This window comes from Canis lupus, chromosome 28, assembly GCF_048164855.1.
Source record: "Canis lupus baileyi chromosome 28, mCanLup2.hap1, whole genome shotgun sequence".
NCBI classification, from domain to species: domain Eukaryota; kingdom Metazoa; phylum Chordata; class Mammalia; order Carnivora; family Canidae; genus Canis; species Canis lupus.
In genome coordinates this window covers 9,008,102-9,025,587 of record NC_132865.1, presented here as the reverse complement: position 1 = coordinate 9,025,587, position 17,486 = coordinate 9,008,102, and the positions used below count along the sequence as shown (strand labels likewise).

Sequence of the window (17,486 nt, the reverse complement as noted above, 5' to 3'; positions counted from 1 at the left end):
ATCCAAGATCTATAAAGAACTTCTTAAACTCAACAGCAAAGAATCAAAGAATCCAGTCATGAAATGGGAAAAAGACATGAACAGAAATTTCACCAAAGAAGACATAGACATAGACATGGCCAACAAGTACATGAGGAAATGCTCCGCATCACTTGCCATCGGGGAAATGCAAATCAAAACCACAATGAGATACCACCTCACACCAGTGAGAATGGGGAAAATTAACAAGACAGGAAACAGCAGATGTTGGAGAGGATGTGGAGAAAGGGAAACCCTCTTGCACTGTTGGTGGGAATGTGAACTGGTGCAGCCACTCTGGAAAACTGTGTGGAGGTTCCTCAAAGAGGTAGAAATAGAGCTACCCTATGACCCAGCAATTGCACTGCTGGGGATTTACCCCAAAGATACAGATGCAGGGAAATGGCAGGACACCTGCACCCCAATGTTTATAGTAGCAGTGTCCAACATAGGCAAACTGTGGAAGGAGCCACAATGTCCATCGACAGATGAATGGATACAGATGTGGTCTGTATATACAATGGAATATTACTCAGCCATTAGAAACGACAAATACCCACCATTTGCTTCAACGTGGATGGAACTAGAGGGTATTATGCTGAGTGAAGTAAGTCAATCGGAGAAAGACAAACATTATATGGTCTCATTCATTTGGGGAATATAAAAATAGTGAAAGAGAATAATGGGAAAGAAGAGAAAATGAGTGGGAAATATTATGCGGGTGACAGAACATGACTGAAATGAACAAGTGGTAGTGGAAGGGGAGGTGGGCGGGGGGTTGGGGTGACTGGGTGACGAGCACTGATGAGCCCTGGGTGTTATGCTATATGTTGTTAAATTGAACTCCAATAAAAAAATATACACACAAAAAAAAGAATTGGGATATATTGATGGTGAATTGAAACTTTTACCATTATATGATCTTTTTATCTACAATAATTTTTATTTTAAAGTCTATTTTTACTAATATTAATTGACAATCTCTTTTAGTTGGTGAATTTAGTCCTTATTAATTAATTATGCTTATTGATATATTTTAGGTTGTTTCTGGTATCTTATTTTGTGATTTCAATTTGTCTTGTCTTTGTGCTTTTCTATTTTCTATATTTCTCCCCATAACTTCCTTTCTCAGTTTTTCCTTTTTCTTTTCTCTTCTCTTCTTTTTTTTTTCTCTTCTTTTTTCTTTCTTGAACTGGTTGATTTTTTTTATTTTTGGCTTTATTATTCTGTTTTTTTTTTCTCCTACTGCGTACTTACCTTCTTTATTTCTTTTCCTTAGTGGCTATCTCATCACTGTGCTCCAGCTTTAGTATAAATTTTTTTTTAAGACTTTCTAGACTCTTTTTACTTTCTAGAGAATCCAGTAATCATTGAAAACTACTTTATCGTAATTTATTTACAACTGTATAACAATTTTATGGCAAAAGTTATAAGTAATTTATTTTGTTGTACTTCAGAGTGGGGGCACTTTGGATATTTGATCTGCACTAGCCTGGGAATTAGAAGTCTAAAATATTAGCACATACTAGTTTAAGTTTCTTAAGGGTTGAAGCTGATTTCTTTTCTTCTTGTTATGACAAAGATCTGACCATTCCTTCCTTTTTTTCCTTACTCCCTCCCTCTCTTCTTTCCTGCCTTCTTTAAGTACCTAATATAAATTTACATATATATATATACTCAGCACTGTTCTAGGCCCTGGGAACAAGATATATTCTCTAGAAGTGCTGCAGAAAGGCATCTAGGTGTGAATAGAGAAGTAACTCCACTTTTTCTGGAAGACATTTTGATGCGACCCTATTATTTTGTTAATTTGATAAGAACAGTTATCAGACTGAGGCATCTAATGATGTTCAGATACATTTGAATGCTTTAATTGAATAATTTAGGCATTATTTAATATAGTTGGTACCTTACTCAATTTTCTATATAAATTAGTTATTTATACTAAACTAAATATATGCTTAAGTTAATACACATTCTAAAGGGAATTACTTATAGATTCAGTTGTAAACTTCCCAGGAATAGATAATTTGTGTGTGTGTGTGTGTGTGTGTGTGTGTGTGTGTGTGTGTATATGTATGTGCTTTTTCAATCAGTGGGCCTTCTGACTTCCAATTTCTCAAATCAGTTCTGGTTAAAAGTTCAAAAAATGTTGTTATAATCCCCCCCCCCCCCCATCCCGTTCACTCTAGGTAGTGTGTAATTTTGTGAGGTATCTTCACTCTTTTTGCTCTATCCTATAATTGCCTTCCTTCCGAAGGCTGCTGTGAGTTGCTCTTCAAAGTCATGCTGGGACCTGCCCTTTTCCATGAAGGCCATTGCCTTATAATATGCTCAATGTCATTTCATTGGAGCAGAAAGTTAGGGGAGTCTACTTTATGCCAGGCCCTTGTATCTACCAAAATGAAATCTCACTATTAAGTAACCCAGTTGCTATTATTGAGTCATAATTCTACTGCCCTGAATTTTTCAAATGATCCTTTTTATTCCTTTGATACTTGCATATCTAATTGTCAAGTTTAATTTATTATCCTTGTTACTCGTAAGTGTTTAATTGAGTTAGTGGTTATAGCTGACTCATAAACCCATAAAACCCTTTAGTGGTAAACTAATTAGCTACTGCACCTGCCCTCCGAATAATTAACATTGTTCATTACTAACAATCAGCATTGGAGTTATTAAAAGTTACCTTACCACTCTAAAGCAGAGGCTTTCAAACTTTTTTGATCATAATCCAGAGCAAGAAATGCATTACATAGGTCAATACCAGGATACACACACACACACACACACACACACACACACACACACACCCCTACTATGTATGACAGACTGATATTTTCTCTTCTATTCTCTTCTACTTTACTGTGTTTCACTCAAAAAGAAACTGATCTACTAACAAGTTTTTACTGGCCATTAATGGGTTGTGAGTTACAGTTTCAAAAATACTGGCTTAAGAAAACACATGCATTGAAACAGAAAATTAAGAAGAATCCATAAAAGTTTCCTTCAAATTAAAACTTACTTGTTTCCTTCACCGTTATACACCCATTTAGTACTTCCAATTCCTTCATAGTCAGAAGCCCAGTAATAAATACAGGCATTAATGTGCAGAGTATATAGCAAGTATCCAGTTGTTCGAATGACTCTGCCAAGGAGAATAAATGCAAAGTAAAGACTCATGTCGTTTCTGGAATACAGCCTATTTTAACATTTTCTTTTCCTGGAAGTCTCCACTGAATCTCCTTCCTTTAAATTTGTGAACTGTTAACTCTCATTAGTACAATATAAAATGATGGTGCCATTGCATGTTTTCTAACTGCAGTGTCTTGACTGGGACTGACAGAGTGTAAAAGAAAAATACCTTCCTCTCTTTTCACAGATGGTATGAATCAACTCCCTGAAAGACATGCCTCAAGGGTCACCTCTCCACTTTGAGTCCCATAAAATACGCTACACTGATTTAACTGGATATCTCTGAAAAGCTCATGGGACTTTATACTACGATTAATAGTGACTAGAAATCTCTGTGCAGGTGAAGTTCAGGGGAGCAAATGAATGAAATTCAGATTAGAATAAATTGTCATGAGAGAGATGCAAAGTCAACTTGTGAAGGAGCACATTTATCTGTACCTGTTCTGAACTGAAGCTGGTAATTCATTTCAATTTTTAGTTCTGTATTATTCTAAAAACTAAGATGATTTTCATGCTTTTTATCTCATTTCAAAATATTCAAGTCTGTCTCAGAACATAACTCCTTATGTTACATAGCCAAAATTCTGAGATTATTGTTTTCTTTGGCAGGGAGATCATAGTCTTCTCAAATGCTGGCCAAACTGTTGTGTTGTTGCTTTTGCTGCCACCCCTGGAAGTATACTGATTCATACTTTACCTGTAGATATATGCCTTGTCCATTATAGACTCTAGGTGATGATTAAATTCAAAAAATGAAGTGTACTATGTAGAAGACAAAGAAATCCAAAAGTGTGTTAGTCTTAAATACAACTATTTAAATACAACTATTTAAGACAAATTTTATTTGTTACTGAAAATAATCCCATTTATATGTATCCAAAACAAACAAACTAGGGTCTGTTTTGTTCTATTTTCCTCTGGCCAGTACATTTTAGAATGGTGCCAAACTCCCAGTGCATCTTGCTTTATTTCTACTTTCTAGTAGAATACTTTCTAGTAATAGAAAGTATATAGAAATAAAAATTACTACTTTCTAGTAATAGTCTTATTTGTAATGCTTGTTGAAAATCAAGCTTAAAAACATTTTTCCCTTTTTCTTTTTAAAGTATCTAGTAGAATTCTATTTCACAATAATTAAAATTGCATTCCACTCAAGACATAAATAAAATGGGAAAAGTATAATATAATACATTGAAGTCATAAATAGGTGTTAAGTCCTATTGCTCAATACTAGCATTATTTCTAAGCAAGTTGCATTAAATGTGTATTTTTTTCAATAAAATTTAAATTCCGGTAATACTAGCATTGATTAGCTTTTCTTGACATTGTTCAAAGAGACACAACGAGTTTATGCATCTAATCCAGAGTTGCTATTTCCCTCAAGGTCTTTTCCTGTTTACATCTACTTCTATCTTAGTTCATACACCCTACTTGCACTCCTACCCCCACTTTCTCTTTTATTACTATAGGCTGTATAAGGTAAGAGCAACAACATGAAATCCAGAGCCAAACATCAATCTCACCTCTGCCATTTACAAGTTGTGCGACCTTGAAAAAGTCACTAAATATTTCTGTACCTTGATTTCCTCATCTGTAAAATGGGAATAGTAAGAGACCATGTCTCTGAAAGGAGTTACATCCACACAAGAATTAGTATGCTTATATTCAAGGAATCTTACAGATAGAAAGGACTATTGAAGATTATTTAGTTCAGTTTATTTAGTTCAAAATTCATCCAATATAAATGACTATACTAGGGCATTTGGAATTAAAAAACAGATATAATAGTATCACTATCTAGAAATATACACAAATATATTCCTAAGTAGGAAAAATCCCTTAAACGTTCAGATTGAGGGATCCCTGGGTGGCGCAGCGGTTTAGTGCCTGCCTTTGGCCCAGGGCGCGATCCTGGAGACCTGGGATCGAATCCCACATCAGGCTCCCGGTGCATGGAGCCTGCTTCTCCCTCTGCCTATGTCTCTGCCTCTCTCTCTCTCTCTCTGTGTGTGTGTGTGACTATCATAAATAAATAAAAATTAAAAAAAAAGTTCAGATTGAGATAATTTCAATTTGCAGTAACTTATGCCTTTTTTTTATAAAGAATTATTTATTTATTTGAGAGAGATATCAAGTATGAGTTGGGGGGAAGAGCAGAGGGAGAGAATCTCAAACAAGATCTCTGCTGAGCAGGAAGCTCAACATGGGGCTCAATTTCATGACCAATGAGATCATGACCTGACTTGAAACCAAGAGTCAAAAGCTAACCCAGTGAGACACCCAGGCGCCCCCTTATTGTGCTCTTAATAGAAATTTGCACGAAAGTGTTTTTAAGTTTAGCCTTACTGATCACTGTGGAGCAAATTTATATTTTAAGTTTGTTTTCTCATATATAATTTGGAGACAGATAAATGAAATTTTTTCCTAGAGAATTGTGCATTAAAATGATACACATATATGTGAAATGACTGGACTATGGAGCTATGAAAAAAAGATCAATGTTGACTCTCAGGATATTCTGTATTTTAAAAAGTTGCTGAATATAGAAAGTCTTTGGACACTAGAGTTACAGAGCGGAGGTGTGAAGAGTTGGCATTTTCTAAGTTTTATTATAATGCCAAACTCCCAAATCATAGGAACCTGAATCTTCCTGGAAAATTGGTCATCTCTGAGTAGGAACCTCTGGAAACTTTCATATGAGACTATAAATTTGATGAGGGATGGCCTACTGCTAAGCTGCTTGGAAAGTTAAGTTCTGCTCCAATCAAGACCCACATTCCAAGGTCAAACTGGAAGTCTCTAGAGTTATCATAAATATGTGAAAATATAGGGTAAAGTCCCTTTCAACTTGAAAAAACTATGGGAATGGAAGGAAAGCCCGTTAAGCTTGAGGTTTATTTGCCAATCTGATTACAGTAAAGAACCTGGAGTCAGAAAGGTATGTGATAGGATTCATATTTTTCCACCCTGTTCTCATTTTCTTCATCTCTAAAATGAAGTTATTTGAAGGAATAAATGAAACCATGAATATTAAATTTAACAGAGTGTGCAGCCCCAAGTATGTATTCAGCAAACAGCAGCTGCTGGGTTTTTTTTTTTTTTTTTTTTGGTTGCTTTTATTTTTGCTGTTGTTAGGCTCCACCCAGGCCCCAGGTTATGCTGTATTGTTGCCCCAATGCATGAGAGAGATGATCACCTAAAATTTATAAAGTCTTCAGTGTTCCTTTTACAAAGGTTGTCTTTGGAAATATGTTATTGTTGCTATTGTTAAAGATTTACATGAATTTTCACATCCTGACTCTCCTCACTCTCCTCAGATTTGTTTTAGGTGCCTGATGAAGCCATGAATTATAAAATATTTGTCTTAGAATATTTTTGAATAGGTAATGCCTTCACATAGTTCAAAAACAATAGGAAATACATGCCTTTAAAAGTGTTGCTCCCACTCCTGTCCCTATTCATTTTGATTTTCCCTCCTACCATCCATCCCCACCTCAGTTAACCATTTCTATTAAGATTTTTGGTAGTTTTCCAGCATTTATGTGAATACAGAAAAATGGAGTATTTTTCCCTTTCAGTTATACAAAAGTTAGTATTGTTCTATAAACTATTCTGTAACTAGCTTTTTTTTAATTTAGCAATTTATCTTAAAGATCTTCCTGTATAACAAACAGTTTTCATAGAAAACGTCTTTTTTATTTATTTATTTCTTTTGTTACAAAGTATTCTATTATAAAGATGTCTTGCAATTTATTTGACTAATTCCTCATTGGTGAATATTTGAATTATATCCAAACATATAAATACTTTTGTTTTGTGAAAGTGTTTGCAATTTTTTTTGAATTACAGAATTTTATTTTATTTTTTTTAAAGATTTTATTTATTTATTCATAGAGACACAGAGAGAGAGAAGGGGGCAGAGGCACAGGCAGAGAGAGAAGCAGGCTCCATGCAGGGAGCCAGACGTGGGACTCGATCCAGGGTCCTCAGGATCAAACCCCGGGCTGCAGGAGGCGCTAAACCGCTGTGCCACCAGGGCTGCCCTGAATTATAGAATTTTAGATGAGTAAGATCACTTAGAGGTAATCTAATCTCTCATTTTACAGCCTGTGTTCCAGGCATTCAGTGACTGTCTAATAAAAAAGGACAAATGGGAAAGAATATGATTATGAAAGATTATTATGTAAGATTATGAAAGGTCATGAAAGATTCATTTGTAATTATAGTTGTATTTAGAAGTACAAAGACATTCCTATCTTGGATTATAAAAATATCTCTTGTGAGATATGGAATAAAACAATCAAGAGCAAATTCCATCAGTAGAAACAATGTTTTTCCGTTTTAAAAAAATTCATAGTAATAATGAGGGCAGAAAAATGGACAGTTTGGAAGAAATTAAAAATATTACACTTCTAGAACATTTTGAATCATTTCAAGATTTCCATTATTATAAAAGAAAATTAAATATAGTTATCTTACCTTCAATATCCTATTCATCCTAAATACTGGATTAAACCCAAAGAAGAGGTAAAAAACATCAAATGGCATTACTGACGCAACATCCAACTGTTGGAAAAACACATTCACAATCATCTTGTGTTTATGTGCTTTTTCGGACATGGATTGATTTATGCCAATGTATATATAAGCTGACCAGGCACCATGAATTTTTGTTGTTTAATATAAAATTGCCTTTAGTAGTATGCCTAGAGCCACTGTAAGGTATATTTGCACCATGAAAATAAGAAAACTATTTTGTAGTCTACTTCCAATGTATTTCATTTCTACCTTCATGCATCTGAGCTTCCGTAGGTACTGCATTTTCTGCAATTTTTGTTGAGTTGTCATATACACTTCAGAGATGGCATGGTTACTAATGTTAAAATAACATTTTAATAGTGTTCTAAATGTGGGGCTCTTGGACTGAAAGTCAAGTCTATTCTTAATTTTATTTGAGTCCATTGCACATTAATTGCAGTTGTATATTTTTATACAGCCAATTCTCCAGTATTCAGGGCTGATTACATTGTTGGTGGTTCATCCAGATGCTTCAGTTCTTTCTACTGCTCTCCATTTGGGATGATACTGCTAACAATAAACTACTATGAACTCTATCTGTTAGACACTGTGCAGGCTAAGAGAGAGGAAAGGAATCAGTCCTGTTTATAATTAATCAGTAACTCCAAAAGGAGAAGGTATGGAAAGTATTATCATAGCTAAATTATTTTTAAGTTTTCATGTATTTAATTATTCTGTTTTTCTGTTACCCTGGTAGTTGTGAAATGGCAACATCATTTGCATACTTTCCTAACTGCAATGATGACAATAAGAAATTCTTTTACATAAGATAATTATTCATTTTCATTAATTTTTACATGATTTTGAAAAATAGAGTATATTTTAAAAACATTTAATATATTTAAGACATTAAGAGCACTTAAGAAGTCTCTGTAAATCCATATATATGAAATGGAAAGTTGAGGTAATTATATAACAAGATTTCACAATAACTTCGTGCTATTGAAAAGAAATGAAACTTTCAATTTGAATTAATGATATTAGCTATCATAAACAAATTCCTTACTGAAAGTATTGGTTTATAAATTACATCATATCATCAAACCTCATTAATTTTACCTTACAGATAATGAGCTTTATAAGAAATTAAGAGGTATACAGAACAATTACTAAATTAAGTCTTATAAGTAAGAAAGCAGGAGCATGGAACTGTTGACATGTTTGACATGTTTAGTGCTATTTCAGACTCATGTTTTCTGGCTTGAATCATAAATAGTCTTTTTTTAATCTTTAAAATAAATTTATTAGAACTAATATGTCAATTGTGGGTTTTTAAAATTGTTGTCTATCCAATTGCTCAACTGCCCACTTGAATTCTCTATGCAGTCATTAGTCATGTTTGATATTAACACATTAATGCATTATTTGTTAGATAAAGATTTATTTCTCATTGAATTGTAGAAAACTGAATTAAGCATTGGTCAATACTGAACTCTGTATAAGGCACTTTGTAAAACATGTCGGAGTTGAAATAGTAAAATATTGTTTCTGTCCACAAGAAGTTGACAATCTAATAGTGGAATAATGAAGTACAAAAATAGCTATAGTACAATGCCATAGAGAAGCAGGATGTGTGAAGGGAATTCAAAAGGAGTGCCCACAATTAAATAAATGTAAAATTTTACATTTATAAACCCAAAGTAAATATATGAGTTAATTTGCCCTTATTCAAATTCAAGAATGTCATTGTTTAGAGTAAGTTTTGTGATACTTAAAAAGAACAGTCATCCTCTTGTGGAGTTCATCAAAGTAGGACAGATTATGAATATGTCTAAATATGTGGCAATCTTTTACAAAGAAAATTAGTTGAAGATGAAAACAAACTGAAAGAGATTTTAATCACCATAGATAACGAATGGAGACAATTTGGCACCTAACCCCCGATTTGTATCATTTCACAAAATTCAAGGCCACAAAAGTGTTGTTCTTGAAATAGAGGAGGTTGGAGTTCATCTATACATACTGGGTAACCTTAGATAACTCCTAAATCTCTATTTTTCAGAGTTAGGAGGAATAAATAAAATATAATAAAGTACTTGGGTGTAAATAATTATGAGTGAAAAAATATGATTATGTGGTTATTTGAGGAAAGAAAGGTGCCATGTTATTTAAATAATTGCTTTTCTATTTTTTTGCTTATATGAACAAGAAATAAGAGTAGAAAAAATTTGATAGATTTTTACTTCATCATGCTACATGAATTGGAGGCTAGTATTCTGTATTAGAAAAGACAAAGTACACTCCATACTCTTTTACTGACATTTTAATCAGAATTTAAATGTGAGCACTAACATTTTGTTGTGCTTGATAAAGATCCTTATGTTGAATTCCACACTTGCACATTTATGGAAGTGTATCATGTAATTATGGAGAAGCATAAACTTTAGGTTTGCCTTTGCCTAATAGAACTTCATTTGTATAAAATTGGTTACAAAGGCTATGATTCAAAATAGAAACAGATTAAAAAAAACAAATTTATAAATCAGATTTAAAATCAAAATGGTAACGGATTACTTGAAAAATTTTGAAATTGTAAGGTACCTACCTGAAATTTTGTAGAGCTCCTATAGTGTCTCTTTAACTCATTTGAATCCACCTGAAATTTTATATTTATATTTTATATTAATTTTACCCAATTTCATCAATTATTTTCTTACTTTAAAAAATATTTCTCTCTACTAGTTCCTTGCAACGTCAGCTGATAAATATGCTCTATCCTCCTATCTCTTAAAACAGAGTAAAAAATATTACTTAGCAGTTTTTTTCTACTGATCTATTTTTTGTCATACTCAAGTTTTTAAAAAGATTTTATTTATTTATTCATGAGAGACACACAGAGAGAGGCAAAGACATAGGCAGAGGGAGAAGCAGGCTTCCTGTGGGAAGCCTGATGCTGGACTCATTCCCATGACCCCGGGACACGACCTGGGCCAAAGGCAGACACTCAGTCACTGAGCCACTCAGGTGTCCTTATATTCAAGCTGCTTCTTTCTTCTTTCTTTTCTTCTTTCTTCTTTCTTTCTTCTTTCTTCTTTCTTCTTTCTTTTCTTCCTTCTTCCTCCCCCTCCCCCTCCCCCTCCTCCTCCTTCTTCTTCTTCTTCTTCTTCTTCTTCTTCTTTCTTTTTCTTCTTCTTTCTTCTTCTCCTTCTTCTTTTTATATTCAAGCGTCTTTAAAAAGTTGCCTATATTGCTTTATTCAACATACTTCCCTCATATTTAGTCTTCAACCTATGGCAAGTTAATGGTAATTTGAGCTTTGCTCACTTTTCTTATCCCTTAAGACTATCAATGCAAAAGCCACCAACAACCTCCTCATGATCACACCCAGGGAATCCTTTATAGTACTTAGCATTCTTTTATGGCATTCATCATATTTTGAAATCACACATATTATTTCTTGAGTGATTTATTTAAAATCAGTTTATTCTATTAAATGGGAATCTATCTCAGAACAGGGTTGATTTTGTTTAGTAACTGTACATAGTTAGTGGTTAGAATATATCAGGACCCAAAAACACTTGTTAGGTAGATGAATAGACAGAGAAATAAAGAGATAAATAAAACCTTTTGAAGCATTTGACATTTGGGGGATATTCTTGAAATTTTTCTTTCTAAAGAATCTGAAATGCCATTTTTGGTTTACTTCTTCAGTTATAGCTTTTTGGTGTCCTTTTTTGATTCTAGGGCTAGCCATTATTTTATATAAATATAAATTTACATTCAATTTTTAGGGCTACCCAGTTAAATGTTAACATTCCCCAGGACTCAGTTCTCTTCTCTCCCTCTTTATAATTGCTTCCTAGAAAATTTCAACCACTTACATGGTTTCAAATATATACTGCCATCCAATGTCATTTTCTGGCACTGTTGACCTCGACAAGCAACTGCCTATTGTCTTCACTTAGCAGTTCTGCGTATCTCAAATTTAATCTATACCAAACCTGAATTCATCATCATTCTCCATTCCCCACTAGCCTAACATCTTTCTACCCTACCACTTCTTCCTCTTGAGTAATCCTATGAGCATCCTCATATACACTGGTCAGTGATCCTAGATCACTCATTCTCCCTCAGCCCTCATCTAACCAGCAACAAATTCCACTGATTCTTCTTCCTACAATTTTCTCATGTACATTCTCTCCTTTTGGCATGGGTCTCTTTGTTTTAATTCTTGTTCCCCTTGATCCATTCTATAATGGCAGCTAAATGATTTTGCCAAATCAGATTATTTAACATTCACCATATATGTGAAATCTTCTGACTCCACATGACTTACAAAAATACAATCTCTTTCATGGTCTCAAGGCTCCACTTTGTCTGTCTCACCTCCTACAGCATCCCACATACACTTTATTCAGCATCAGAGTTTCTCACTTTTATGACTTTGCCCATGTTGTTTTCAGAGTTTGAAACATGTTTTGTTCCTTTTGGGAGGTGGAGGTGTGCAGATAACTGAAATTCATTAATCAAGATTGGGACCAGGTGTTCTCTCCTTCACATGGTTTTCTTTGTACCTCACCTCAGAACTCTTAGGGCTCATCTCCGCCATGACTCCCATTACAAACCCCACCATTTTCTTTTGTTTGTCTTTCATATGCTGAATTACTTGAGGATAAGGTCTGTATCTTTGCCTTGTTTTTCCAATTTCTTTTTTCTTTTTTTAAATCATAAATTTATTTTTTATTGGTGTTCAATTTGCCAACATACACCCAGTGCTCATCCCGTCAAGTGCCCCCCTCAGTGCCCGTCACCCATTCACACCCACCCCCACCCTCCTCCCCTTCCACCACCCCTAGTTCGTTTCCCAGAGTTAGGAGTCTTTATGTTCTGTCTCCCTTTCTGATATTTCCTACCCATTTCTTCTTCCTTCCCTTCTATTTCCTTTCACTATTATTTATATTCCCCAAATGAATGAGTGAAATGACTCATTTCACTCAGCATAATACCCTCCAGTTCCATCCATGTTGAAGGAAATAGTGGGTATTTGTCATTTCTAATGGCTGAGTAATATTCCATTGTATACATAAACCACATCTTCTTTATCCATTCATCTTTCGATGGACATCGAGGCTCCTTCCACAGTTTGGCTATTGTGGACATTGCTGCTCAAAACATTGGGGGGCAGGTGTCCTGGCGTTTCATTGCATCTGTATCTTTGGGGGTAAATCCCCAGCAGTGCAATTCCTGGGTCAGGGCAGGTCTATTTTTAACTCTTTGAGGAACCTCCACATAGTTTTCCAGAGTGGCTGCACCAGTTCACATTCCCACCAACAGTGCAAGAGGGTTCCCTTTTTACCGCATCCTCTCCAACATTTGTGGTTTCCTGCCTTGTTAATTTGCCCCATTCTCACTGGTGTGAGGTGGTATCTCATTGTGGTTTTGATATGTACTTCCCTGATGGCAAGTGATGCAGAGCATTTTCTCATGTGCATGTTGGCCATGTCTATGTCTTCCTCTGTGAGATTTCTGTTCATGTCTTTTACCCATTTCATGATTGGATTGTTTGTTTCTTTGGTGTTGAGTTTAAGAAGTTCTTTATAGATCTTGGAAACTAGCCCTTTATCTGATAGGTCATTTGCAAATATCTTCTCCCATTCTGTAGGTTGTCTTTTAGTTTTGTTGACTGTATCCTTTGCCGTGCAAAAGCTTCTTATCTTGATGAAGTCCCAATAGTTCATTTTTGCTTTTGTTTCTTTTGCCTTCGTGGATGTATCTTGCAAGAAGTTACTGTGGCCGAGTTCAAAAAGGGTGTTGCCTGTGTTCTCTAGGATTTTGATGGAATCTTGTCTCACATTTAGATCTTTCATCCATTTTGAGTTTATCTTTGTGTATGGTGCAAGGTAGTGGTCTAGCTTCATTCTTCTGCATGTGGATGTCCAATTTTCCCAGCACCATTTACTGAAGATACTGTCTTTCTTCCAGTGGATAGTCTTTCCTCCTTTATCGAATATTAGTTGACCATAAAGTTGAGGATCCACTTCTGGAATCTCTATTCTGTTCCATTGGTCTATGTGTCTGTTTTTGTGCCAGGACCACACTGTCTTGATGACCACAGCTTTGTAGTACAACCTGAAATCTGGCATTGTGATGCCCCCAGCTATGGTTTTCTTTTTTAAAATTCCCCTGGCTATTCAGGGTCTTTTCTGATTACACACAAATCTTAAAATAATTTGTTCTAACTTTCTGAAGAAAGTCCATGGTATTTTGATAGGGATTGCATTAAACGGTAAATTGCCCTGGGTAACATTGACATTTACACAATATTAATTCTGCCAATCCATGAGCATGGAATATTTTTCCATCTCTTTGTGTCTTCCTCAATTTCTTTCAGAAGTGTTCTATAGTTTTGAGGGTAGAGATCCTTTACCTCTTTGGTTAGGTTTATTCCTAGGTATCTTATGCTTTTGGGTGCAATTGTAAATGGGATGGACTCCTTAATTTCTCTTTCTTTAGTCTCATTGTTAGTGTATAGAAATGCCACTGATTTCTGGGCATTGATTTTGTATCCTGCCACACTATCGAATTGCTGTATGAGTTCTAGCAATCTTGGGGTGGAGACTTTTGGGTTTTCTATGTAGAGTATCATGTCATCGGCGAAGAGGGAGAGTTTGACTTCTTCTTTGCCAATTTGAATGCCTTTAATGTCTTTTTGTTGTCTGATTGCTGAGGCTAGGACTTCCAGTACTATGCTGAATAGCAGTGGTGAGAGTGGACATCCCTGTCTTGTTCCTGATCTTAGGGGAAAGGCTCCCAGTGCTTCCCCATTGAGAATGATATTTGCTGTGGGATTTTCATAGATGGCTTTTTAGATGTTGAGGAATGTTCCCTCTGTCCCTACACTCTGAAGAGTTTTGATCAGGAATGGATGCTGTATTCTGTCAAATGCTTTCTCTGCATCTAATGAGAGAATCATATGGTTCTTTGTTTTTCTCTTGCTGATATGATGAATCACACTGATTGTTTTACGAGTGTTGAACCAGCCTTGTGTCCTGGGAATAAATCCTACTTGGTCATGGTGAATAATCTTCTTAATGTACTGTTGGATCCTATTGGCTAGTATCTTGTTGAGAATTTTTGCATCCATGTTCATCAGGGGTATCGGTCTGTAATTCTCCTTTTTGGTGGGGTCTTTGTCTGGTTTTGGAATTAAGGTGATGCTGGCCTCATAGAATGAATTTGGAAGTACTCCATCTCTTTCTATCTTTCCCAACAGCTTTAGTAGAATAGGTATGGCTTCTTCTTTAAACATTTGATAGAATTCCCCAGGGAAGCCATCTGGCCCTGGACTTTTGTGTCTTGGGAGGCTTTTGATGACTGCTTCAATTTCCTCCCTGGTTATTGGCCTGTTCAGGTTTTCTATTTCTTCCTGTTCCAGTTTTGGTAGTTTGTGGCTTTCCAGAAATGTGTCCATTTCTTCTAGATGGCCTAATTTATTGGCGTATAGCTAGCTGTTCATAATATGTTTTTAAAATCGTTTGTATTTCCTTGGTGTTGGTAGTGATCTCTCCTTTCTCATTCATGATTTTATTAATTTGAGTCTTCTCTCTCTTCTTATTAATAAGGCTGGCTAATGGCTTATCTATCTTATTAATTCTTTCAAAGAACCAACTCCTGGTTTTGTTGATCTGTTCCACAGTTCTTCTGGTCTCGATTTCATTGAGTTCTGCTCAAATCTTTATGAACTCTCTTCTTCTGCTGGGTGTAGGATCTATTTGCTGTTTTTTCTCTAGCTCCTTTAGGTGAAAGGTTAGCTTTTGTATTTGAGTTCTTTCCAGTTTTTGGATGGATCCTTGTATTTCAATGTATTTCCTCCTCAGGACTGCTTTTGCCGCATCCCAAAGATTTTGAATGGTTGTATCGTCATTCTCATTAGATTCCATGAATCTTTTTAATTCTTCCTTAATTTCCTGGTTGACTCTTTCATCTTTTAGCAGGATGGTCCTTAACCTCCAGGTGTTTGAAGTCCTTCCAAACTTCTTGTTGTGATTTAGTTCTAATTTCAAGGCATTATGGTCTGAGAATATGCAGGGGACAATACCAATCTTTTGGTATCGGTTCAGAAACGATTTGTGAGTCAGTATGTGGTCTATTCTGGAGAAAGTTCCATGTGCACTTGAGAATGTGTATTCAGTTGAGTTTGGATGTAAAGTTCTGTAGATATCTGTGAATTCCATCTGGTCCAGTGTATCATTTAAAGCTCTCGTTTCTTTGGAGATGTTGTGTTTAGAAGACCTATTGAGTGTAGAAAGCACTAGAATGAAGCCACCAAGTATAAGTGTATTATTATCTAAGTATGTCTTAACTTTGGTTATTAATTGATTGATATATTTGGCAGCTCCCACATTCGGGGCATATATATTGAGGATTGTTAAGTCCTCTTGTTGGATAGATCCTTTAAGTATGACATAGTGTCCCTCTTCATCTCTCACTATAGTCTTCGGGTAAATTTTAGTTTATCTGATATAAGGATGGCTACCTCTGCTTTCTTTTGAGGACCATTTGAATGGTAAATGGTTCTCCAACCTTTTATTTTCAGGCTGTAGGTGTCCTTCTGTCTAAAATGAGTCTGTTGTAGACAGCAAATAGATGGGTCCTGCTTTTTTATCCAGTCTGAAACACTGTGCCTTTTGATGGGGTCATTAAGCCCGTTCACGTTCAGAGTTACTATTGAAAGATATGAGTTTAGTGTCATCATGATATCTATTCAGTCCTTGTTTTTGTGGATTGTTCCACTGGACTTCTTCTTAAAGGGGAATTTTAAGAGTTCCCCTTAAAATTTCTTGCAGAGCTGGTTTGGAGGTCACATATTCTTTCAGTTTCTGCTTATCTTGGAAGCTCTTTATCTCTCCTTCCATTCTGAATGAGAGTCTTGCTGGATAAAGTATTCTTGGTTGCATGTTTTTCTCATTTAGGACCCTGAATATATCCTGCCGGCCCTTTCTGGCCGGCCAGGTCTCTGTGGAGAGGTCTGCTATTACCCTAATACTCCTCCCCATAAAAGTCAGGGATTTCTTGTCTCTTGCTGCTTTAAGGATCTTCTCTTTATCTTTGGAATTTGCAAGCTTCACTATTAAATGTCGAGGTGTTGAACGGGGGATTTTATTGATTTTAGGGGGGGATCTCTCTATCTCCTGGATCTGAATGCCTGTTTCCCTTCCCAGATTAGTCAAGTTTTCAGCTATGATTTGTTCAAATACATATTCTGGCCCTCTGTCCCTTTCGGCGCCCTCGGGAACACCAATTAAACGTAGGTTTTTCTTTCTCAGGCTGTCATTTATTTCCCTTAATCTATCCTCATGGTCTTTTGTTTGTCTCTTTTTTCCTCAGTTTCCCTCTTTGCCATCAACTTGTCTTCTATGTCACTCACTCGTTCTTCCATCTTGTTAAACCTTGTCGTTAGGACTTCTAGTTTGGATTGCATCTCATTCAATTGATTTTTAATTTCTACTTGATTAGATCTAAATTCTGCAGTCATGAAGTCTCTTGAGTCCTTTATGCTTTTTTCTAGAGCTGCCAGTAGCTTTATAATAGTGCTTCTGAATTGGCTGACATTGAATTGTAATCCAGATTTTGTAACTGTGGGAGAGAGGACTCTTTCTGATTCTTTCTTTTGAGGTGAGGTTTTCCTTCTAGTCATTTTGCTCAGTGCAGAGTGGCCAAAAACTAGTTGTATTGGGAAAAGGAGAAAAAGAGAG

At 35.6% G+C, this 17,486-nt stretch overlaps 1 protein-coding gene across 9 annotated transcripts in view; it reads right to left on the bottom strand.

Moving 5' to 3' along the window:
* The window catches only part of CNGB3 (cyclic nucleotide gated channel subunit beta 3), a 247,341-nt gene that overhangs the window by 68,713 nt on the left and 161,142 nt on the right, over positions 1-17,486 (bottom strand). For 8 of the 9 annotated variants that reach the window (XR_012019912.1, XR_012019913.1, XM_072804003.1 and 5 more), the window contains 4 exons: positions 10,337-10,387; positions 7,693-7,779; positions 3,911-3,975; positions 3,044-3,166 (listed from right to left, as the gene is read on the bottom strand). Coding sequence is in view for 7 of the 9 variants with exons in the window: in XM_072804003.1 (XP_072660104.1) it covers positions 3,044-3,166; positions 3,911-3,975; positions 7,693-7,779; positions 10,337-10,387 (326 nt within the window). In the remaining 2 variants the exon portion in view is untranslated. The remainder of the gene's footprint in view (positions 1-3,043; positions 3,167-3,910; positions 3,976-7,692; positions 7,780-10,336; positions 10,388-17,486) is intronic. The other variant, XM_072804004.1, reaches the window with a different exon arrangement.